Below are 22,605 nucleotides of genomic sequence, written 5' to 3' on the forward strand. Positions count from 1 at the left end.
GTCCTCCACTCCCGGGCATCGAGGATGTCCTGGTGGTGCTGAAAACCGGCGTTACGGAGGCGCTGGAAAAAGTGCCCGTTCATCTGAGGACGACGTTTCGCTGTATCCCGCATTATGTGATTTTCTCCGATTTTGCCGAGAAGATCGGCGGCGTTCAGGTGCACGATGTGCTGCGTAGCGTCAACAACGACGTCAAACTGAATGTCCCCGATTTTAATCTCTATAATCGCCTGCAGATGTACGGGCGAACGGGCCTCTTGCCCAGCGACGCCACGGAGGATGAGAACGGAGCGTTCGGCATGCCCAACAATCCCGGCTGGAAGCTGGACAAGTGGAAGTTTCTGCCCATGATCGATGAGTCTCTTCAGGCGAAGCCCGATGCCAAATGGTATGTGTTCATTGAGGCAGACACTCACATCGTGTGGCCCAATCTGATGGCCTGGCTGGCCAGGCTAGATCCGGACCAGCTTCATTACCTGGGCACGGAGACGCAGATTGCAGACGTGTTGTTTGCGCACGGCGGCTCGGGCTTCATAATCTCCCGCACGGCGATGCAGCGGGCATCAGAGTACCGTCGCACTCGCGTTGCTGAACTGGATGCGTATACGGATGGCCATTGGGCGGGGGATTGTGTGCTGGGCAAGGTGCTGGCCGATGCCGGCGTCCCTCTCAACTTCTCGTGGCCGCTGCTGCAGAATTCTCGACTTGGCGAGATCGAACCTCTCACGAACGCCTTCTACCGCCAACCCTGGTGTTACCCCGTCGTGGGCTTCCACCATTTGACTCCCTTTGATGTGGAGCAGATGTGGCGGTTCGATCAGGAGTGGTTTATCAAGGTTCGTACTGACCTATGCTGTTAATTGACGGTCCAGTTGGCAGAGAGCTAACAGATCGAAACAGAAAAACCACGAGCTCCTCCTACACTCAGACGTCTTCCGAGAACGCATCTTCCCGGAGCTCACGATCGGGCCCCGGTCAGACTGGGACAATCTCTCCGAGAACGAGCAGCAAGGGGAATTCGCATCCGTTCGCGACTGCGAGACCCGATGCCGTCGTGACCCGGACTGTATGCAGTATTCGTATGTCCACAATGAAGCGGACGGTCGGAGCAAGTGTCGCACGTCCAATTCACCGCGGCTGGGCATGAAAAAGCCCGGAGTCCAGTCCGGCTGGGCGGTCCATCGCATCAATGCCACCATGAATGTAATGGGTGTTTGCGATGAGGCAGTTTGGGACTAAGTGAGGGTCTAAAAAAATCTTGTCACTGCAAGTCCGGCAATTTTGCTATTATGATATAAAAAGTCTGCTTGGAGGGTTGCTTATATCGCTTCCACTTCTTTTTTTTCTTTCTTTCTTTTTTTTCTGGCCACAAATTTTGTATTTCTTGTACATAGCATTGGCGTTTGTCTGTTTAATGGACTTCAACAGGGTGGAATCTTGGGTAAGGTATGATCCGTAATCATCTTTTCAAGCATTAATGAATTCAAGATATTATTCCTTATTTCGTTGCCCATCTCATGATGTATGCTCTATCGCAGGCCTCTACATATAGTAATCAACAGGTGATACACTGGGTTAAGACCTCCCTCTCTCTCTCTCTCTCGTTTTTTTTTTCCCTCCCTTCCCTTTTTTTTTTAGACCAGTCCTTTATTGTGTACCTTTTCTCGCCCTCTCGATCATCTGCGTATGCATCTTGACCACCTCCGGGATGATCAAGCTCTCAATTTCAATCCCCTCCTTGCTAGCAGACGACTCGTCCTGTGCCTGGCTGTCTTCTTCATCTTCCAACTTCTTGCCCTCTGCCAGACCAACCTGATCCTCCGCCCCCGAGATGCTCTTGCTCCGCTTCGATTTGGGCACGCGAATCCAGCGCTCTCCGGGCGGGTCTGGCGTGATGAAGACGACCTCCCACTTCCGTGTCGACAGCAAGTTGCCGATGACGAGGTGGTGCGAGTACCGCTGCAGCGATGTCCGGGCCTTGTAGACCAACAGGCTGGGGTCCGTCTCGAGCTTGAAGGACACGATCATGCTTCCCTCGGGCGCCCACCCGTTAACCAACCGATGCAAGAATTTAGGGACCGGGTCTAGGTCGATGATGAGTTTCTTGCTGCGGTGCGACGGTTGGTCTTCGTTGTATCCTGTGTAGACGTCCGAATCCGTGATAGGGACCTCGGACGATTGGATCTTGTGCTCTGCCATGCGGTGGCGCGGGATAAAGAAATCACTGACCGCCGCAGCGAGGTAGAAGAGGGCATTGGCCCCCAGAGGCTTCATCAAGTTGGCCAGCGACCGCAGCTCAAACATGTACTCCGTCACCGTGACGAAGGGAAGGAGAAGCAAGAGGTTGTTCTGCTTCGCGTAGCGGTACTTGCGCAGGACGTCGCGCATTGCATCTTGATACTCGCTCCGGACGACGATACATCCCTGGTCCGAGGAGCTGGAATCGGACGGGGCCTCGTCCATGAAATCGAGGAAGCAGTTCGTCGAATGGCTGTAATGCCGGGAGTAAGGCAGGAGACTGAACTGCCGGTGGAGGAAAATCACCGCATAGCCCGCCTCCAGGAAGTACTCTGCAGACGTCGCTCCTCGCGTACCGGCAGAGAAATTGTCGATGAAGCGCACCGTCTGGTTTTCCAGCGGCACGGTCGTGCCGCCGGACGTGACCAGCACGACCCTTCGATTGGCTTCCACGTGGAATTCAATGAATGCCTTCGCAAGAGCTTCATGATTCTTCAGTGATTTCGGTGGGGGATAGCTGTTGAAGTAGTTCGATTCCGCCTCTGTTGGAGACTCTTGCGGTTGTGTTGTAGTTGACTGAGACATGTTGGATCAGGGAGTAGAAGCTAAGGAAAAGAACATATAAATAATATCGTTTGGTTCCAAGCAAAACTCGCTCAGAAGATGATATGCAAATCGCTGGCGACTGGCCAATTGTCTATTCCAGCTGTACAGAGAAGCACAATGTTATGTTGAGAAGATAAGTTGATGCCTAGATACCACGTTGAGGCGTTCAGGCAACCAACTGCAGGATAGGATGCAATCTGAGCCAGCCGAATGACGACGTTGAAGATAGTATCGATACAATCAAGAATCCCACACAAATGGTGGGTCGATACTCGCTGACTTCGAGAGATGAGGAAAAATTCAGCCGCACGGAGATCTGGCAGCTCGCAGTTGAATTGCACGCTTGCCGTGATGGGAGTGATGAAATGTACTCCGTAGATAGTGGAACTCTCAGTTGTGCTGTATCATCAATTCACGACGGATGTCCCTGCCATCCGGAAGAACAACCTCAGATATTTTTTTTTGCCGCAAGAACGGAAAAAAAAAATAAAGTTGAGATTGATTGCAGGATGAATTGGGTAGATAACTTGACACTTGATTTACACGACGATAATTGGAAGTTCTATCTTGTTCGTTCAATCCCTTGTGTTTCTTGCGGCAAGCTACATATGCCGGAGTTAACGGGTTAACCGTCCATGTTCCTCGGATACGGGTTACTAATCATTTTTCCACTCCCAACATCTCTCCGTACTACTGTTATCACCGGGCCTGGCATACTGCGGCAGTGTTCTAAAAGAGAGTGAAGGGGCTGAGGGGCAGACTGATTTAACTCCTCGGTACTTAGAGCCAATCATAAGAAAGAAAGCGAATGACTAAGCTGTTTCAGCACCTAGGTCCATATGGGGAACGATTACGACATAATCCAGGTAGGGATGCTAGATTGGCGATTATACAGATCGATTAGTAGAGGGAACAGAATACTGGAGAATTGAGGTTTCAATTGGGCCAAAATACATAGAAGCAAATACAGCTTTCAATTGATTGGACAAAAGCCGACTTTGGAGTCAACAATTCACTCAAGTTGAATCCATAGGAAATCCGATGACTACTTTCTTCCCAAGTAAGAAATACGCTGGTTCACTTAAATATACTCATATGTACAGAAACAAAACATCAGAAATAACGGCTGCGAAGAGCTTGGCTGATCGTGCTCATCCGGCTCGCCATGCCACCGTGCTGCATGTTGCTCAGGAGGGCTTCTTCCAGCGCGGACTGAGTGACGCTAGTGTCTAGGAAGCAAACTGTTAGCTACGTGACCTCACAGGAAAGAAAGAATTCCGGTAGTTAGTGTCAGCCTACCATCCAAGTCACTAAAGCTACTACCCATACTAGGGGTCTCCTCACTGCTTTCCTTTCCTGATGCCGGCTGTCGTGGACTAGGTCGTGCGCCTAGCCTCTGTGGGCTGAGCGGTCCTGACGAACGGTCTGCTCGTTGAGAGATACCTGTCGGTGGCCTCCCAACAGCAACTCCAGAACTGGCTGAGCTGTTTAGGGATGGACTTTGCACCGTTTGTCTGGAGAGCGGAACATGCTCTGTGGTGCGTCGTCGCTGCGCGTCGGAGGCGTCTGCTTCAAGACGAAGAGTGGCATTTAGATCCCCAGTTTCCCGCGTGCTGAGAGGCGCATCACGGGAGAGAGGTAGGAATGCGGGTGATTCATCGTCATCCTCCTCTTCGCCATCTCTGAGGCTAGCCTTGTGCATGGAGAATTTGCCAAACCGCCGGACTCCGGGAATCCTGCTAGGAAGGTCATCGTCTGATTCCGATTCCGACTCATCGTCAGATGACAATGGCGGACTCTCCTCGTCAAGCCTTTGCGATTTCTGAAGAATGGCCAAAGATGGTCGTTCCCGCCTCGTGGGAGGCACGCCTCGGCCGGACGGCTCTCGTTCTTTTGCAGCGGCCGGCACGACTCCCCGGGGTGACGGTTCTCTCGCTACCTTGGCCTGGGTTACGGTGTTTGTCGAGCTCGTCCGCACCGAAGTCGGACCTGAGGCCTATTAGCAACAAAGGAACCTAGGAAATTAGACATGGGGGGTAGCAATTACCTCTAGAACGGGTTACTGTAGCGGGACTGCTCTCCGCCCGCGAGGGAGGAGTTTCTTTCTGTAGCACTGACAGTCTCGAGGGACCACGAGACCCTGCCATGGTCAGTTCTGTCTGAGCAGTTATGCCCGAGCTCCTGTAACACCCACCGCCACTGACTACTCTCTTCATAGCCTGGCCACCCAGCGCACCACTTCCTGACACCGAGGGTGGCGGCGAGTGGGAGTGTGTAGTGCCGACTTTCCGCATCTGCGCTCGAACCTGCGATAATTGCCGGTCGTATAGCCATGCTACCTGCTGAAGAAGAAACGGGAGGGTCACGTTGAAGTCGTCAGCGCTGTGATGAATGTCAGAAAGCTGTTCCGGACGTTCCCCGCGGGTGTGCAGAAATGAAACCTACATTGCTTTCCCTGATGGCAGTTAGCGGAATCACATCGTCACAAAAGGAGTAGTGGCCATACAATCAATGTCATTTCCCTTTGAAGGTCTCGAGATGATTTCCCAGAGAGCGCGGTCTTTGGCTGCATTCCAGTCGGCCTGGGCTGGTCAGAATTCTGACAGTGCATGAAACTGGGAGAGAACTCACAGGTGGAGGATCGATAAAGTCCCCTCGAGGAAATGGAAGCCTGATGAAGACTGTGTAATGTACATCGGATTCTCGAGTTTGTCGCGCCATCTCAGCCGGTGGAGTCAATCGATAGTGTTGGTAGAGGGAATCGCGATGGAGATACTAAAAGCTCCCTCCTCAGATTTCCAAGAGATCATGCGTCTGTAGTTGGTGCAATTCAAAGCGTTAGACAAGAAAAAAAGTGATGATCCGATAACTTGGTCATGAAGTGATACGAAACAGCTTAAGCAGTTGATAAGTTGGATAGCTGTTGGAATGGCGCTAACACCGGGTTGCTACGTCCGATGGCGATGACCGAATGGGGACTATGTGCGTGTTCAAAAGCGGTGGGGAGTGGTATTACTGGCCCAATTACCTGGGAGGCCCACTCAACAGGGCACATTGACGTAACGGTTAATTCCACAGAATTCATGCTTTCTCCACGCCCCGGTCACAATAGTCTAGAATGATGTGCCTACAGTATTATCAGTACTTCTGGTTGAAGTCGAATGACCTATGCCCGTTGTAATTTAGATTTATCTATACGAGGAAGATCCTCAGTATATATATCTTGGACGATATCGGAGTTGCATGGTCTGTAAAGAGTGCAAAATATATATTGTGTACTGCTATATGTTTCAGCTTATGAGGCATGGATGCCAAATAGGTACGGGGTGCCCTAAACTGAAGCTCGAATAATCCACTCTTCGAAACAATGCCAGTATTCCTCAGGCACTGTGTAACTTCAGGACATTATGACGAGATGCCAAAGACTCTGGAATGACATAAACGCTAACACATGCAAACTCGCTCTCTACACTTGCGGATTGCGGGGTCTTCTCCACTGGCAGAACATCAGATCTATCACAAGAACAATAAAATAAAAGATCTAATGCGCTTGTCACTTGTGAGAGATCCAGGGATACCCGTAGATGAGATATATGCTATAATTAGCTACTTAGATTAGGCACTTTAATTAAACTCTAACGCATGCCAGTGTCATAATTCAATTCCATCCACCCATACCGCGATCTGACGAAGATCAAGATCTATCTACATCAGACGACCAGGGCCTCGATTGAACAGGCAGGGATGTCGGGATGCCGCAATCCATAATGGACGGCTCTGCCCTCGTCGGCGCCTAGGCCGATCACAGCACATGCAGTGGACAGAAGATACAACGTATGCTCAACAGCCTGCCAGCTGCAGTCAGAACATCCCCTATTATTGCGGTGCAATCAACTTTAGGACTAACCAGACACCAGGTATTGGAGCAAGCTATGAATAATGGGACGGAATCAATTGCACGGAATAGGCGGAACGGTCCGCCAACCACGTGGCCGGGACATCAGGAGAAAAAAAATCCCAATCGGCCGCGGTCACATGGAGGGCCAAACCGGAGGGGTCAGCGCCAATCGCAATGCCGAAAACACTTCCCCTGCATGAGCCCTGAGATTGGACAAGCAAAGAACAGGGAAAAAACAGGTCACCAGAACTCCCATCATGACCTTTTGCCAGGATCCCCAACTGATCCCCAGTGGCTTCACAGTTGCAGTCTCTGGCACCTCTGCTCATCTAACGTTATCGCCTTCAGCACGCTCAATCGCCGTCGCCGGTCTGCTCCATCTCATGCCGCCAGCGGGCCGGTGGGGCATCCTTGGGGCGGCTGTTCAGGAGGGCCTTGCAGATAACACCTAATTCCCCGTCCTGATTCCTCTGTGATCTCTCAAACAATGTTCGCCAAGGTGGCCTCAACAAGGGAGCCCGCTTCCTTGCCATCAATGGATGAAAACCGGTACCGGACAGAAGTCCTCCGACTTGGCGATGGCGAGACCGAGGAGGAGGCCGAAGAGAAGCTCTTGGCGGAAGCGCGCGAGCTCGGGCTCAAAGTGCCAGAGATAGAGATCGCGGCTTCGCTGGCGGCGTCGATTTCGTCAAGTGTTTTGGACAGTTCATCGCCTCTCTGCGCGAGCGTGGCACGGCACTCCCTCGAGCGCAGTTCGCTCTCGGATTGTGTCACTCCCGGTGCCACGTCCGTTGACCAGCTCGCGCACTCGTTTTCAGAGACCACTATCTCCGATAACGTCCCTTCCAGCAGCCTGCCCTCTGTCGATTCTTTGTCCACGCGTTTTACTTCGTTTAGCTCCAGCGATGGCAGGCCAGGACACATCAGCCCGCTAAAGCGCAATGGCTCGATCTCGAGTGTCGCGGGCTCAGTCAGACGGAAGCGAGCAAGCTTTATAAATGCTATTGGCAAGCTTCCTTTTCGCAAGCGCCGATCGACTTCCAGTGTTGCCTTGCCTCCGAGTACACACATCACTGTACAAAGAAAGGAGGGAAATATTGACACAGTTCTTATCGAGGCCAAGGCAGAAATCCCCGACTCTGCGGAGCCTCCACAGGAACAGGAAATACTTAAAGTGGAGGTCCCACTGTTTGATGAGGCAGCCTTGCAGAGGAGCTTGGACAACCCGGACCTGAAGGAAATGTACGAGTCACATAAGATGGAAAGGCTTCGCCTCATTGCCTTCCAAAACGAGATTTTGGACTCGTTGAAGCAAAAGCACAGCGTCGCTATTGCTGAGAAGAAATTGGATAATGAACGGATGGAGACGGCTAGGCGTGAACAGGTGAGACTTTATCTGAGTTCCATTGTGGATGTACGCCACTGATATACTGACCCTAATGTCGCAGAATGCTGCCCATGTAGCTCGTATGGAGGAACGTCATCTGACCATTGAAATGGACCAGTTGAAGGAGTTTGAGAGGGAGAAAAGGAATTCTCGAACCCGCATCAAATATATGGAAGGCTATGTCAACACGTGCAGCCCGCCCCAATCGCCCTCCTCGGGGTCAGATTCGGGTGTTGACCTGGTTCACCCGACTCGGAAGGTCACCCGCCGGCAGAGGGAGCAACTGGCGCAGGAGTACCTCGATCGTGATTCCATGGATCGACTGCACGAGGCACGCATCAAAGTGCTCCGAGACCGACAGGAGCGGCAGCTGCAAGAAACCATCTCGCGATTAGAAAAGGAATTAGAGAGTCTGATCGCGAAGAATGCCGAAGCCATCGCAGAGCTAGAAATGGACCATCAGCGCGAAGAGCAGGCGGTCCTGCAAGCCTTTGACGTGAAGAAAGCGAGGCTGAAACGCCGCTGGAACCTGGAGGAGGCGATTCTGCGGAAAAGGCTTGAGATGAGGGACGGAGTGCCGTACGGACCGTTGCCATCGCTATCATTTAGCAGTCTGGATCCAGACGTACCGACTCTCAAAAATCCCCTTGCCGACAATAGGCCGTCAGCAACTGCCCATTAACCGGAGATCTGGAGGTATATAGAACGTGCACGTGGGAGACGCTCCTCTCTTCGAGTTTTCCATGATATGCCAGCATGGGTGGCTTTGATTTCGTTGATGTAATGTTCTTTGATGATACCCATTTTTTGTTTTCTTCTTTCCCTCCTGCATCTCACATGGCATTTATTTTATTTATTTTTTCTGGAAGCATCCACCCTTTCATTTTGATCTTGTAGATACTATTTCGACTCTTGCATCTGTCGTCAGTTTGGATTACAGGGACATCTAATGACTGCATGAATCTTGGCATGGTTATTTTGTTTCTGTCAACCGCATGTGGCCAGGACAATACTACCTAGACACCTAGACAGATCATTGGGGCACATTTGCACTTGTATAGACTTGGTCTTTCTACTCTCCCGTCTTAGCGATCAAATACATCAGTTATGATTGGTATCATGAATTATCAGACACAGGCCACAAAGACAGCCCCAACCGCTTTGAAGCTTTCTATAATTCATAGGATTCTGGGTCCTTGAGCTTCCTGTTTATTTCAACCATCGCTAGCGTTCTTTAACCGATCAAGGATGTTTTCAACCCTCCGATCACCACCGGTCAGGGCATCTTCGATGCTTTTATCTCTGCCATAGTCGCCAATGACAACCGCCCGCTCCACGAGACCCGAATTGGAGATTTTAAACCTCCCCACGCGACCATCCTGCCATTCCAGCCGCGCGTATCTAGCCTCTAGAGACGTAGGGGTGAGAGAGACTATTTGTGTTTGATCTGCAGTTGGAGAAGCAATTCTCCGGTCCTCCGATGCATTTTCTCCATCGCCATCACCAGAAATGCCGAGGCGCTCCCTGAGCCACGCAATGGAGTCGCGACGCAGATGCCAGGCGACTAATTCCCGTCGCAGATGCCGCACGAAAGCAGGGAGATCTTGCCTCTTCGTCTTCTCCGGCTTCAGGGTTTCATTGTCTCCTCCATCCACGTCTTTCCGACTACTTCGCAGTAAGTATCTCTTCTCCAGCGTCTCAATGGGGATAAAGGCCGGTATCGTATGTCGGTAGACCGCAAGTCGCTTCGCGTCACCCTTCTCACGTCTCAGAAGAACATAGTACGGTCTGGCGAACTTGCCGTCGCGCGCACAGACGTCAATGCGCACGCCCAGAAGATTCGGTGAGTCAGAATGCGGCGAGGGATCCTTGAATGGGAATGTCGTGGCCGAAAAGGCGATGCGATGACGGTTGGAGTCGCGATGTTTTCCCGCGCTCGCGACGAGGGGGGATATGTCTCCGTCGCTGCCTGTCAATGATGATGAGGGACCCACCCTCTGAATCTGCTGCCGGACATAGTCGGAGGATAGAAGACTGGACGAGAGGAAACGGCGTCGATTGTGGAGATTCTTGACTGTGATGGAGAAACAGATGGTGAGCGCGGGTCAACAGGCTGGTAAAACAAACTCACTTTCAGCTCGAATTTTTGATATTTCCGAGTCTAGCGTCTGAAGAGAGGCATCGATATCAGGATCCATTGTTAGTGCTGGATAATTAGCAGGAGGAGAGGTTGCGAAGCTGCAATGTCATCAATTAACTGGATCTGTTAAGAGATCAATCAAGCTCCACGTCTGATGCAAACTACGCACAGACCACATTTGTCGCGTCTGCATGTGATCTCCGATCTGCAGGGAATAGATGAACTGGCCATCGTACCTATAATATCATACACGTATCTAGTTGTAGATAATCTACTCATTCCTGTAAATAATGAGAACTTATGTGAGTCATCATGTCTGAAATTCACTTTTACGATACCCGAGTCAATTGTATGTCTGTTGTTTCTCACGAGGTCCCTTTCTACATGCGGAGGGTTATGTAAGCAACAGAACGGGCCACCTTGCCTGATCGTGTGCTTGGGGAGCGTGAAGATCTCCCAGCTACAAACATCAAGGGAAAGCATCGCAGTCAAAGCTCTTCGATTTCGCAGTCTGGAGACCAGTCTAGTGGGAATACAAAGTCTTTCCGATTGTTCCAACCCGACTGGATGAACTGAAACTTCCTCAGACACCCGTGGTTCGCCAAGGAATCAGTCCGATTTAGCTCCAGCCCTGCAACGGTATTGGTGATTGATCCATTCCATTATCCTTTCTCTTCTCTGTTGAGGCCAGGTTGCCTCCAGTGACCCGCCACATGGATGCATATCAATACTGCTGACTCGGTCTCCTCCACGCTTCCTGCTCATAACCACTCCTCAGACGGCCCTACCTCCCCGATCCATGTGCCTGCAGAAAACCAGCGGAACATTCGACGCGACGGTGAACCCCACGCCGAACCAGAAGAGGTGGAACTCGATACGTTTCTAGAAGGCAGGGACCACAGTGAGATAAAACTCAGGAACGCGGAAGCAGGAGGATCTGATTTCTCGCCTACTGACGAGGACGAATTCACCGACGAGAACGAGGACGAAGTTCAGCTCCTTGGGGACACTTCGGATCGACGCCGGAGACAGATGAAGCGTCAGAACCGTGGTCGCTCCTCAAAGGGCTTGACAATTGCAACTGGCCCAAACGGCAACGCCAACGGCAGTATGAGCTCCCAGATCGAAATGCGGAGGAAAGATCCCTCCATCGGCTCGCCATCCTCCGCAGCGCACGCGGCCCGTGTCATGGCCCGGTCGAGTTTCTCCCTAGATGACGATCCTCCTCCTACCCCGCAGACTCCGAAAATGAAAAACACGAGCTTCTTTGCTCTGCCCGAGCACGACCGGAGAAACTTTCTCCTACTGTGTCTGCTCTATTTCTTGCAGGGGGTGCCGATGGGTCTGGCTACAGGATCAGTCCCGTTCCTCCTGAAACCACACCTCTCCTACGGACAGATCGGGGTCTTTTCCCTGGCATCATACCCATATTCATTGAAACTTTTGTGGAGTCCGATCGTGGATGCCGTCTGGAATCCCAGATTTGGTAGACGGAAGAGCTGGATCACTCCCATCCAGCTGATTTCGGGGCTGGCGATGGTCTACCTGGGAGGGCGGATTGAAGAGATGATGAAGGCTGCCGGAGCCAATGGAGGCGCCGGTGTGTGGGGGTTCACCTGGTGGTGGTTTCTCCTCGTCTTTCTCTGTGCAACCCAGGATATTGCCGTCGACGGCTGGGCGATCACGCTCCTTTCACCGCAGAATATCTCTTACGCCTCCACGGCTCAGACAGTTGGCTTGACCGCAGGTCACTTCCTTTCATACACCGTCTTCTTAGCATTCAATTCGGAGGACTTTGCCAATCGTTGGTTCCGGACCACCAAGGGAGAGGGTGGTCTTCTCTCTCTCGGGGGCTATCTTACTTTCTGGGGCTGGACGTACATCCTAGTCACTCTCTGTCTGGCCGTTCTCAAGAAGGAAGACAAGACGAAGGAACGCGACAGCATTGTTGATGTCTACCGAAGCATGTGGAGTGTTCTCAAGCTGAAGAATATCCAGACGATCATCATCGTCCATCTGATTGCCAAGATTGGCTTTCAGGCGAACGATGCCGTCACGAGCCTGAAGTTGTTGGACAAAGGCTTTGGGCAGGACAACATGGCCCTGGTGGTGCTGATCGATTTCCCGTTCGAAATCGGCCTGGGATACTATGCCGGCCAGTGGTCTACTGAATATACTCCCATGAGACTGTGGTGCTGGGCGTTTGTTGGGCGGCTTATGGCCGCTGTCGTGGCCCAGGCGACGGTGATGATCTATCCGACCACGTCGGAAGTTCCTACGTGGTACCTTCTGGTGGTCATCGGAGAGCATGTGCTGTCCACCTTCATGAACACGGTCATGTTTGTTGCTATCTCTGCCTTCCACGCGCGTATTGCAGACCCTGCCATTGGGGGGACCTATATGACTTTGCTGGCGACGTAAGTTCTTTCTTTCATACTTACATCTCGTACGGTTTACTGACTGCTTGCAGTGTTTCTAACCTTGGCGGTACATTTCCGAGATTCTTCATCCTCAAGCTTGTCGATCTTTTTACTCAAGCGACCTGCATTCCACCCGCCATTCCACCTGTTGCTGACCAACTAAAAGGACCACTCATTACTTCTCCATTTTCTTGTGTCCTCGAGGCAGACAAACACCGCTGCACCGATGGCGGCGGTTCTTGCATCATGCAGCGAGATGGTTACTATATAACTAATATTCTGTGTGTCATTATCGGCGCGTTGACCTTTTGGGCGTACATCAAACCAGCGGCATTGAAATTGCAGGCCCTTCCCCTGCGGGCCTGGAGGGTGATGTCTGGGTCGGGGAGACATTAGCCCGACTTCTTAATATAGACAGTAATGCGAGGGTTGCTGTTATCATTAGAACTTGTTTTCTTCTCCCTATTGTGCTTATACAATCTACCTAATAGAATGAGGCTTGCCGTCTGCATACATACACTTGTAGAGTTGGTCGAGTAGATATGCACAATTCTCGTGCAGCTGTAGCCACTACGTATGCTTCAGAATCCCGATCACCGAGAGCCTGCTGCTGTTGTCTGTTCATTGATCCTTAATCTGGTATATATTTTCCGAAACCTTCGTACGTACAGAGTATCATTTCTTCCTTCCTCCTCCCTTCCTCTCTCTCTCCCCCTCTTGGCTCAGCATTCTATATATATCAAGTTCAATACCCTGACGAATGCTTCGCCCGACCATCGCTCGCACTCCGAATCGACGGTTCCAGCGGAAATACCTGGTTCTCGGGCCTCACATCGTCATACACATTACTCCAGCGGGACTTGAGCGGTTCCGGCGTGGGCCAGGCATATTCAGGATCGCGCAGCCAGAGTCGGACGAGATGGCGTCTAGCAAATACAAACAAACAGATCAGCACAGACCTCCTCAATACGTACGTACAGTTCACAGTGGATATATTTGGGATGGGTGTGGTCTTACTGCTGCTCCGCGCTATCCCTAAACCCCTCCCTCGCATGAAAAATACTCAAATTATTGATATACTGCACATCGCCCTTGCGGAAATCCAGCGCCAAGTGGAACTTCTCTGCGAAGAAATGCAGTGTGTCGAGGGCCTCGGCTTGCGCCTCTGTGATCGGCGGGATGTCCTTCGATCGTGGTAATGCTTGGTACCCTGTGAAACTGCGCCGGGCGTACTGGATCAGGATGCGCTCCGGGCTGGACGCTGTTGCGGGTTGGTGGAAGAGGAGGGGGCGGGTGTGGTATGGGTGTTGGGGGTTGCCGAATCTAGACGCTTGTTGTCAGGAACTGTGGCCTTTGATACCCTTTCTTCTTCGTGATTTTGTGATGTCAGGTTCATTCTCTTGCTCTTCTTCTGCTTACCCATCAAACGGCCACTCCGCAGCCAGCGTCTGAATCAGATCTGGCCTTGTCGCCGCCAACTCATTATACACCCTCCAGCTACTAGCCAACTGACTCTGCCCGCCCTCCGCCGCAACGCTGAGCGCAAACAGCGAGACGATATCCCCTGCATCAGTGTGAAACACCTGCTTGTCAGTCGTGTACGCAGGAGCCCCGATGCGGTCCTTATAAGCTGTATTGCTCAGATCCTTGATGTGGTTCAGCACAACGTCTGCTGGCTTGTCCGCGTACCACCGGTCCTGTCGGCCTCGTAGCGGGGCGATATGCGACGAGACACCGGCGTAAATAATGATGTTTTCTTCCCTCGTGTGCTTGTCGACGGGCAGACCGCGGAGGACTTTGAATCCGTGGCCTTCGTGGAGTTCCTTGGAGATACCCCTCAGCGTCGCATGCAGTGTTGGAAGTGGGAAGGTGTCCTGGTCGATGTAGCCTAGGGGTTTGTTTAAAGCTATATATCAGCCGTCAGCATCCTCTTGTCTCTTCATCAAGTAAGGCAAGTCAAAAGGGGGGAAGCACATAAAAAATGCGCCAACGCATTCTCAATCTCCTCCAGCTCCGCCTCATTCAACTCATACGTCCAGTCGTAGCCACTCTTCTTTAGTTCGTCTCCTTCCCAGACGAGATCGGAAACCAACTTCTTGGGAAATCCAGCCGGTAGCTCTTTGGTTAGGGTCTCCGTCTGCAGTCGTCGCTGGGTCCTTGCGCGCCATTTCTCGATGTTGGGCGCGTACTCGATGTCTGGCTGTTGGTGCGTGGTGATGACCGTCGTCGTGGCCATATTTTTTCTTCAGAGTTCAAGTACAGGAATGCAGAAGAGGAAGAAGCAGACAAATAGACAATATCTCAGTGTGAATACAGCATGACATATATACCTATTGTTATTATCACCCCTCGGAAATGTGGGTGGGCTCTTGGACGCAGTTTATATAGATATTAACCTAGTTACTAACTCGGTCAAATCACGTTCGAAGGCGCCGCCGGGGTCGAGTTGCGTGATCATGGTGCAATCTCACGCATGCAGAAAATCCATCACAAATAGTATGTAGATCCGATTATCAGCGTCGAGTGAACTTGGGAAAAAAAAAGCCCAGGCGGAAATTCGTTTAGATTTTTCTGCATCGCATTGGATTGACTCCCATGTTATCAGTCTACGATATATACCTAGGTACGGTACATACAGGACAGCAGGATGGATCCTTGGTCATAAACTGCACCCAAATAAATCAGCACCCACGATCCCAAGAGATAAGGAGATGAAATTAAATGAAAATTGCGCTTGGTAACGGTTACGCATTGTCTGACTATATCTCCTATCGACCATCATGCCCATCGTGGAGGACCTAGTATCGCATCTTATATCACAAATCGAGTTATTTATTATTAGGGTCTTGGTTCCATGACAGAAATCTGTCTGACATTTAATAAGTAATTAATATTTATTTTATTTACCCCGCACCAACGAGCTCGATCTCGTCATCGATCACCCCGCGGGCGCAAAATTAGGTCCGTATCAGTTTGGAATTGTGCAATTGCTGGTGCTGAAGAAGAATAATACATCATTCAATGCAGTATAACTCCTTTTCTTTAGATTAGTTGTGCCTTCTATATCATATCAGGTAGGACCATACATCAGAAATTGAAGAACAATGGATAGTCAGGAAATATGAGCAATATAGATCTCATTCATCAATTGGGTATCTTACCGCTCAGAATGACGAGGTCGGATAGACAGATGAGTAGGTAAGGATGGTATAGGAATATTTCTTCCACTCAAGTGAAATAGGAACGGCTACGTGGAGCATCATATCAGGACTATGTATACGACGGTCGAAATTCGGTGATTAGGTATATAATACACTCGTTCCATGGATCTTGACAATCCTCTCTCTTTTCTGCTGCTCAATCCTGGATTTAACCCGTTTCAGAACTCGCAATCAACTCCCTAACCGCCCTATCCAGCAGCAACCTCGCATACGCCCGATGCAGTCTCAGCGTCCAAGCAGGGATAATCTTCTGCTTCTCCAGCGGTCCTTCCGCGGGGACAACCTCGTAATCGTGCGCGGTAGCGAACCGCACCTCGACCATGGGCTCCGGCTCAAGCTCATCTTGATTATTATCTGGGATGAACGGACGCGAAACTCTCAACTCGTGCCGTCCGCCAGACATCAGGCGCCATGGATATCCCCAGCGGGCGAGGGATTCGAAGAATTTCCGTGGTCTGGTGGGCATGTGCCAGCAGAAGAGGACGCCTTCGGCTGGTTGCCATTCAGCTGGGTATTGACGCTCATGCTTATCTTTCTTCTTTGTGTTAATAGACGTAGTGACCAAAGATATCTGCTGGTCCGTGACAAAAGCAAGTGAACCATGTTGATACACTTCATCGCTGGCAGAAACAAATTTGATCGATCTGTCAATCTCATCACTAGCGCTGGGCAGACCAATAAAAGGAGTTTCTGCGCGCATGATGCGACTGCCGAAGAAGGCCTTTGCCCACGTGATGTGCAGGTTCTCCTTGTCATTATTTGCTTCTTCTTCTCTTCTCCCTCGAGCCTGTTGATATTGTTGCTGTCGCTGTAGTAGAATTCTAAGCGGCACACGCGCAGCGTACGTGTCAATGTACGCACAGCGCTGGGTAGCTGGGTTGCAAGGGGTGCGCAGGACTGTTGTCGTGGTGGTCGTCGTGTCGACAGGCGGATAGCGAGCTTCAAGGGAGCTCAGCCATCGCTGGACGCTGTAATATCCAACAGAGCTGACAGGAATGAGAATGAATGCTGCTGTTAGGAGTCTCTGGCGGTGTTTGCTTGTTCTCGCGCTTGCTCCAGACATTCTGTCCGTCGGCTTAGATGGTCGCCGACAGTCTGAATCTGCACGTGAATAGGGTCTCGGTAGTAATTTGGATGCAATCGACGAAAATGAATGCCTCCCTTTGCCTGTCGGGATAAACCGCTTTTAGTATTGTTCAGATTATTCTCACACTTAAAATCACAAGATAAAAAAAATCAAAGATAAAAATAAAACGCAAAGTAATGATCTGACAAGGACAGATCAACTGTACTATATATATCCAAATCGGAGCAACTTGATGGTAATCTCTTCGGAATCTGTTCCGTCGGGGCGATATACACGCCGACTGGCGAGGATGTAACCCTGTATGTATATGAACCAACGAATCTTCAGGCTTGTTTCTTTTTAAACTATTAGACTATTATTCTCCAGGCTCTGTGAATAGACTAGAGGGGTGTAGTTTCCTTTTTTTTTTTTTAATTTCTTTTTTTTTCCTCATTCAATGGGTCTCTCCAGATGTCCTGCTCCAATGGATATGTCGAGTGTTGCGGCATGCAGAAGGAAAGTCCTTCTCATGGAGATAGTTCTGTCACATGGTCGGTCAATATAGACTGTCTATATCTTCTTAGGGGAATCGCTCCTAAGGAATGAGGGCGCAAGTTCTATAATTTTTTTATGATATGATCTACTTCATAAAAGCGATAACTTAGAAAAGAAAAAGGAGTTAATGATGAGCCGGTTAGTGGGGCGCAGGAATCGACAGCCAACTGCCGCTAGCCATAGTGAATGATTTAGTATCCTGATCCAGTTTAGCGCTATTGTCACGGCTCAGGCAAATGAACGAGTCATGTTGGCAGCTATCTAACGAAGATTCGAAGCTGGAGAGAAGAAAAAGAAAAGAGAACTACGAAGGCTGCGAGGAGAAGGCGTTTGATATAGAACAAAGAAACCCAACCCTTTCCTAATTAGGAAACACATACATGACACTTGACCACGTCTCCGAGCCGCGCCGTCACAGCTATCCTGGATCTCCTGTTTGAGTATGGTGCTGCCCTAGAGGCTGTTCAGAAAAACCAACATGTTCCAATTTGTCCTATACCTCTACTCAAGGTCTATACTTCCCGGGTATTCTTTGAAGCTCGTGCTAGCGAGCCAGTGTGTGAATATGCGCGCCAATGACAGTATAGATGAATGGAAGTATAGATGAATGGAGGATTGATCTTCTCTGACATCGTGATTATGTCGGTATCAACACAATAAGTATGAAAGAGTGCCAGAACAGCCGGCTGATGCAATCACAAGTCGATGATCAGGTTGATGAGGCTTGAGAAACATGCATTAAGTATGTGGCCGACCCTTCCTAAACAAGTAGCCTCCAAATAGGGCAACTGCGCTGTCAGGGTTCGCCAATAATGGCGTCCGGAACTCAATGCTCTGCCACCTCAGAAATATGCACTCCGAAGGTTTTTGAAGTGCGTGTTTATCTTCCCGTTCTGTGTACCAAGCTTTTCAGGCTTGGATGTAACTAGTCAATCAAATTCTGGGCTATTCGACAAGTCGTCCTCGTCTCCAGCCCATTTGAACGTCCTGCCCATTGTCTTCTGACCATTTTCAAACTCCATCTCAACAAATGCATCGTAGTACGCATCAGTTTCATAAGCCCTCAATTTATTAATCACCTCGAGACTGGGAACAAACCAGGCGACCCCTTCAACAACAGCACCAGTCTCGCCGTAGACAAGAACTGGGTGTTGGCCCCAATACCTAAGTTTTACATGGAAAACTTTCGCGTAGACGACGTTCGGTAATTCTTTTAACCCGGCAATAGACGTGAGTCTTGATGGATCCTTCAGGGAGCCGTAGAAGAAGTACCACATCGGACGAGGTGCATATAGATTATCCTTCAAGGTAATGCTACTGCCCCCACTGACTGCCGCGTTTGCGCTGCGACTCGTGTTGAGTCAAAGATTGCTGCACCATCTGGTCATAGTGTAGAGCTGTTAAAGATGAGGTGACAGTGACTATTGGAAATAGGATGCCTCTTATTCTCTTTGACTAGCCGGTAAATAGGTTGACAAGTGTCTGGGCACTCTTTTGGCTGCTTTCTGTGAGACACTCGTGTAAAGTGCAAGAGTAGGACACTCACTAAGTAGTGGGAGCTTGCTTGAGGGCTGTCGGACAATGCGATGATATGGGAACAAGCCGGTCATCTTGATGATAGTGCCTGGTACTAGTGATGACCACATGACCTAAAGTCACGTGATTGAACCGGTCTGGGTTGAGTTAGATTGCCTCAGACCAGCTTGCCAGTAAGCCAGTGATAGGATAAAAACTATTCTGCTAGGCTTTGAAAGGGTCGTATATTCGACATTAAATTATTGCAGTGATATATAGAATACAAGTAGCTGTTGCTTTGTCAGAAGATAAGGAGAAACTCTATCTCTCATCATAAGGTTGCAGTGCGTGGCACCAACGACTGTTAGAGATGCCAAAAGCGGCTTCAGGTGAAGCCATTTTCGGCAGCAGAGTAACCGTATGACCATTAAATGGAGTAATAACATTAACAGTGATAATTAAAGCAGCTGAGCGTATAGTTGTAGGCAATATTATCTCTGAAGGTCTATAAATAGATTCTTTGTAGGCAGTTCTGTAGATATGGAAGTATTCCTTATCCCTCTACTTTAAATAAATATACTAATAGTAATTAAGAAAAGGTAACTAACTTACTAGGAGGGGTAAGGACTAAGGACCGAGAGAATAACAAAAATACCAATAATATTCATTGATACAATTAATTAAATTTTAAATTTATAATGAAGAATAAGGTGCTGCTATCGCTAAATAAGGGCAACATATTAACTGTATGGATCACCCGTTAGGTTCCGCAGCCAACCCCGCCATGAGTAACAATGGTTCCTGGCGGGGCAAGAAAAAAAATATCGGGAGCTACTTGCTACGACGTATTTATCCCTATTTACATCTCACGGGGCAAATTCAAGAGCATCGCGAGGCTCTCCCAGAGCGGAGGAGAGAGCAAAAAAAAGATTACAACTAGATTCCTCTAATGCCCCCGTCACCCTCCAGCTCGACGCATTCGGTGGTGGCGGGCTCTACGCCGCCCTCCCCTACCACGATGACTTCCACGAAAACCGACATGGAGAATGGTCCAGAACAAGCTACACCAGTTACAGACAACCTTCTCGATGACATCTTTGGCTCTTCTCCTCCAGGAGATGGCGCTGTTTTTCAGGAAAATATCGCAGAGCTGGGCTTGCAGCCAGACGCAGCGACGACCGTCGAACCCTCTGACCTCCCTTCCCTCCGACGCCAACACGTCACAGCCGGATATCGCGACGGCGTCTCGTTCTCCAAATCGCAACATGTCCAGCGTGGGTTCGATGCTGGGTTCCCTGTCGGCGCGCAGTTTGGGCTGCGAGTGGGCACGGTGCTGGGGATACTAGAGGGGGTGTTGAAGGGGTTGGAGACGCGCCCTTTTTCGGGTCCGGTCAAGAAACGAAATGTTTCAGAAGCCAAAGGAGTTGTTGAATCGGAGGTAGAGAGAGAAGCGAGAGAGAAAAAAATCGAAAAGGTCAGACAGCTCTATCGGACGGCTGTCAAGGAGCTCAGCGTGGAGTCGGTTTTTGGGAATGTAGCTGCTAGGGAGGGTGGCAGTGAAGAAGAAGAAAAGCCAGAGATACAGCTTGCGAGGAAAGCGGAGGCAGTAGTCTCCAAATGGGAGAAGAAGGTCGCAGTGTCGAAATGGGAGGAGAATATGGAGTCACTAGAGGAGGAGCAGGGCGACAACTCGGGAGAGCCAAGCTGAAAGCGGTCCCATATCTGAAACAGAGACATCAAGGAGATATATTCGAAGGAGCACCGCTGGTCCAGACAGCAAGACTCCTGCAGAAGGACCAAAACGGGCCCGCTGGTCCTGGGTCCTACGACTCCGTTGGGCAGACGAGGCGGAAGAAAGCAACGAAGCTGGTGAGGAGTAAAACTCTTGCCCAGCTTGAGTCCTTGGAGTCCGAGAGCTACACATCTTATCGGCTCTCGTCCAGGTCAGCGTACAGTTATTCCGCCCAAGCTGCGTCGGTTCAGTGCCGTGCGACACGCAGGATTATTACGGCGCAGCTCCATCCATCGCATCTACAGAGAAGAAGAAAATTAGCAAAAGAAAGAGAAAGCCGAGACAAGCAGTGAAACAACCATCAATAAATTTACTAGTAATGCCAAATCAGGGAGATTTATTATCTCTCCCCTCCAATCACATTCTATTCTACAGTATCTACCTAGGTACCTCCGCACAGGACTTTATTCCCCGCCCACTCACCAGCGGTATACCATATATGGTACATGCATACGTCCGTCACATTCCAGCGTTAGGTACCTAGAGTCGTGGGCAGCTGGTACTGGGGCTGGTACTGGTGCAGGTACTGGTTCGGTACTCGTCTCGTTATTCATGCAACGCAATGCAATGCAATGCGATGTGCCTGCATGTATGTGTACGACGTGCATACATACGCATATGCATAGGCATATATGTATGTATATACCTAGGTACAGGTACAGTACATACATACATCTGCCGTGCATTATTTAGCTCCCTGCAGGACGGTACTGTACCAAAGTCAAAGGGGAAGAAGGAGTTCTCGAGACAAACAATAATATTATGTATGTACGGAGATTTAACTTTCTTTTATTTTTGGTACCATGAATTCTCTCCATTCGGGTCGAATCGATCGAATCGATCGAATCGAAGAGAAGAGAATAGGATAGAATAGATGCATGCATGCTCCCTCTCTCTCCTACCTACCTAAGGCAATGCCAGTCTGTACATACATACATTAAGTCTCAACGAGGGGGGTAGCTAAGTAGGTAGGTAGCTACCTTCTGTATTAGGATGGCTACCAAGGTACCTATACCTATACCTATACCTAGAGTATATATTATACCCTTGCTTCAATTGAGTACCTAAATAATAAATCTATCTACTCCGTACATACCTGTTTAGTTTAGTTTATGCCGTCCCCATCCCATCCAGCCAGCCAGCAAATCAATTAATTATTGACTGATCCTTGCGAGCAGCATGCAAGCAAAGCATGTAAGCAATAATCAAAAGAAATTGATAGATCGATAAATGGCCACGATTCAATAAAATCCCACCTAGGTAGGCTAGGTTAGGTACAGTACATACCTAGGCAGGGAGAGTGAATGCCTCGGGCCTTCTTACTTACACACAGTCTAGTCTAGGTCCACAGGGCTACCTCCCCCTTGCTCAAACACCTGCTTTGCTTTCCCCTCACTCGCTCACTCAGTTACTTACAGTACACTGGGAGGTTGGTTATGGTTAACCAGCAGCTATTATATAGCTGTAGTACGAAATATATGTATGTACAGTACAGTACAGTACATGTACCTAGCTACCTACCTAATCCATATTCTGTCTGCATTCGACAGTCTGGTCCAGAGACGGACAGACAGACGGACGGGATGGCGGGCCGTATGTACATATATACAGTATCTAAGGGATAGACTGTACTGTACATACTCCGTACATGTATCTGCCATGGCTATGGTACACTACCCTAACCTGTCTGTAGTTACCTACCACTGCAGCAGTGCAGATACGTATGTCTCGGATCTAGACCAGGCCCAGATCCAGATCCAGACCAGA

General features: G+C 49.8%; 9 protein-coding genes across 9 annotated transcripts; 4 read left to right on the forward strand and 5 right to left on the reverse strand.

Moving 5' to 3' along the window:
* Positions 1–236: 236 nt before the first annotated feature.
* VTN77DRAFT_2245 (uncharacterized protein) lies at positions 237–1,239 on the forward strand (the record flags this gene model as incomplete). Its single annotated transcript, XM_069418063.1, has 2 exons — positions 237–836; positions 901–1,239. 2 exons carry the CDS (start codon positions 237–239, stop codon positions 1,237–1,239), a joined length of 939 nt encoding a protein of 312 aa, XP_069279429.1.
* A 408-nt stretch (positions 1,240–1,647) lies between these two features.
* On the reverse strand, positions 1,648–2,823 carry VTN77DRAFT_2246 (uncharacterized protein; the record flags this gene model as incomplete). Its single annotated transcript, XM_069418064.1, has 1 exon — positions 1,648–2,823. The coding sequence occupies one exon, from the start codon at positions 2,821–2,823 to the stop codon at positions 1,648–1,650; it is 1,176 nt and encodes a 391-aa protein (XP_069279430.1).
* Positions 2,824–3,957: 1,134 nt separating this feature from the next.
* Positions 3,958–5,565, reverse strand: VTN77DRAFT_2247 (uncharacterized protein; the record flags this gene model as incomplete). The annotated part of the gene is made up of 7 exons (XM_069418065.1): positions 3,958–4,073; positions 4,144–4,833; positions 4,892–4,984; positions 5,039–5,226; positions 5,290–5,299; positions 5,351–5,426; positions 5,476–5,565. The coding sequence occupies 7 exons, from the start codon at positions 5,563–5,565 to the stop codon at positions 3,958–3,960; spliced, it is 1,263 nt and encodes a 420-aa protein (XP_069279431.1).
* Positions 5,566–7,229: 1,664 nt separating this feature from the next.
* On the forward strand, positions 7,230–8,811 carry VTN77DRAFT_2248 (uncharacterized protein; the record flags this gene model as incomplete). The annotated part of the gene is made up of 2 exons (XM_069418066.1): positions 7,230–8,126; positions 8,191–8,811. 2 exons carry the CDS (start codon positions 7,230–7,232, stop codon positions 8,809–8,811), a joined length of 1,518 nt encoding a protein of 505 aa, XP_069279432.1.
* Positions 8,812–9,343: 532 nt separating this feature from the next.
* On the reverse strand, positions 9,344–10,327 carry VTN77DRAFT_2249 (uncharacterized protein; the record flags this gene model as incomplete). The annotated part of the gene is made up of 2 exons (XM_069418067.1): positions 9,344–10,203; positions 10,261–10,327. 2 exons carry the CDS (start codon positions 10,325–10,327, stop codon positions 9,344–9,346), a joined length of 927 nt encoding a protein of 308 aa, XP_069279433.1.
* A 659-nt stretch (positions 10,328–10,986) lies between these two features.
* Positions 10,987–13,085, forward strand: VTN77DRAFT_2250 (uncharacterized protein; the record flags this gene model as incomplete). Its single annotated transcript, XM_069418069.1, has 2 exons — positions 10,987–12,686; positions 12,740–13,085. The coding sequence occupies 2 exons, from the start codon at positions 10,987–10,989 to the stop codon at positions 13,083–13,085; spliced, it is 2,046 nt and encodes a 681-aa protein (XP_069279434.1).
* Positions 13,086–13,434: 349 nt separating this feature from the next.
* On the reverse strand, positions 13,435–14,925 carry VTN77DRAFT_2251 (uncharacterized protein; the record flags this gene model as incomplete). Its single annotated transcript, XM_069418070.1, has 4 exons — positions 13,435–13,615; positions 13,707–14,012; positions 14,109–14,595; positions 14,664–14,925. 4 exons carry the CDS (start codon positions 14,923–14,925, stop codon positions 13,435–13,437), a joined length of 1,236 nt encoding a protein of 411 aa, XP_069279435.1.
* Positions 14,926–16,058: 1,133 nt separating this feature from the next.
* VTN77DRAFT_2252 (uncharacterized protein) lies at positions 16,059–16,973 on the reverse strand (the record flags this gene model as incomplete). The annotated part of the gene is made up of 1 exon (XM_069418071.1): positions 16,059–16,973. One exon carries the CDS (start codon positions 16,971–16,973, stop codon positions 16,059–16,061), a length of 915 nt encoding a protein of 304 aa, XP_069279436.1.
* Positions 16,974–19,995: 3,022 nt separating this feature from the next.
* Positions 19,996–20,754, forward strand: VTN77DRAFT_2253 (uncharacterized protein; the record flags this gene model as incomplete). Its single annotated transcript, XM_069418072.1, has 1 exon — positions 19,996–20,754. The coding sequence occupies one exon, from the start codon at positions 19,996–19,998 to the stop codon at positions 20,752–20,754; it is 759 nt and encodes a 252-aa protein (XP_069279437.1).
* Positions 20,755–22,605: the final 1,851 nt, after the last annotated feature.

The sequence above is a fragment of the Rasamsonia byssochlamydoides genome (genome assembly GCF_041956645.1).
Source record: "Rasamsonia byssochlamydoides strain NRRL 3658 unplaced genomic scaffold VTN77scaffold_17, whole genome shotgun sequence".
NCBI classification, from domain to species: Eukaryota; Fungi; Ascomycota; class Eurotiomycetes; order Eurotiales; family Trichocomaceae; genus Rasamsonia; species Rasamsonia byssochlamydoides.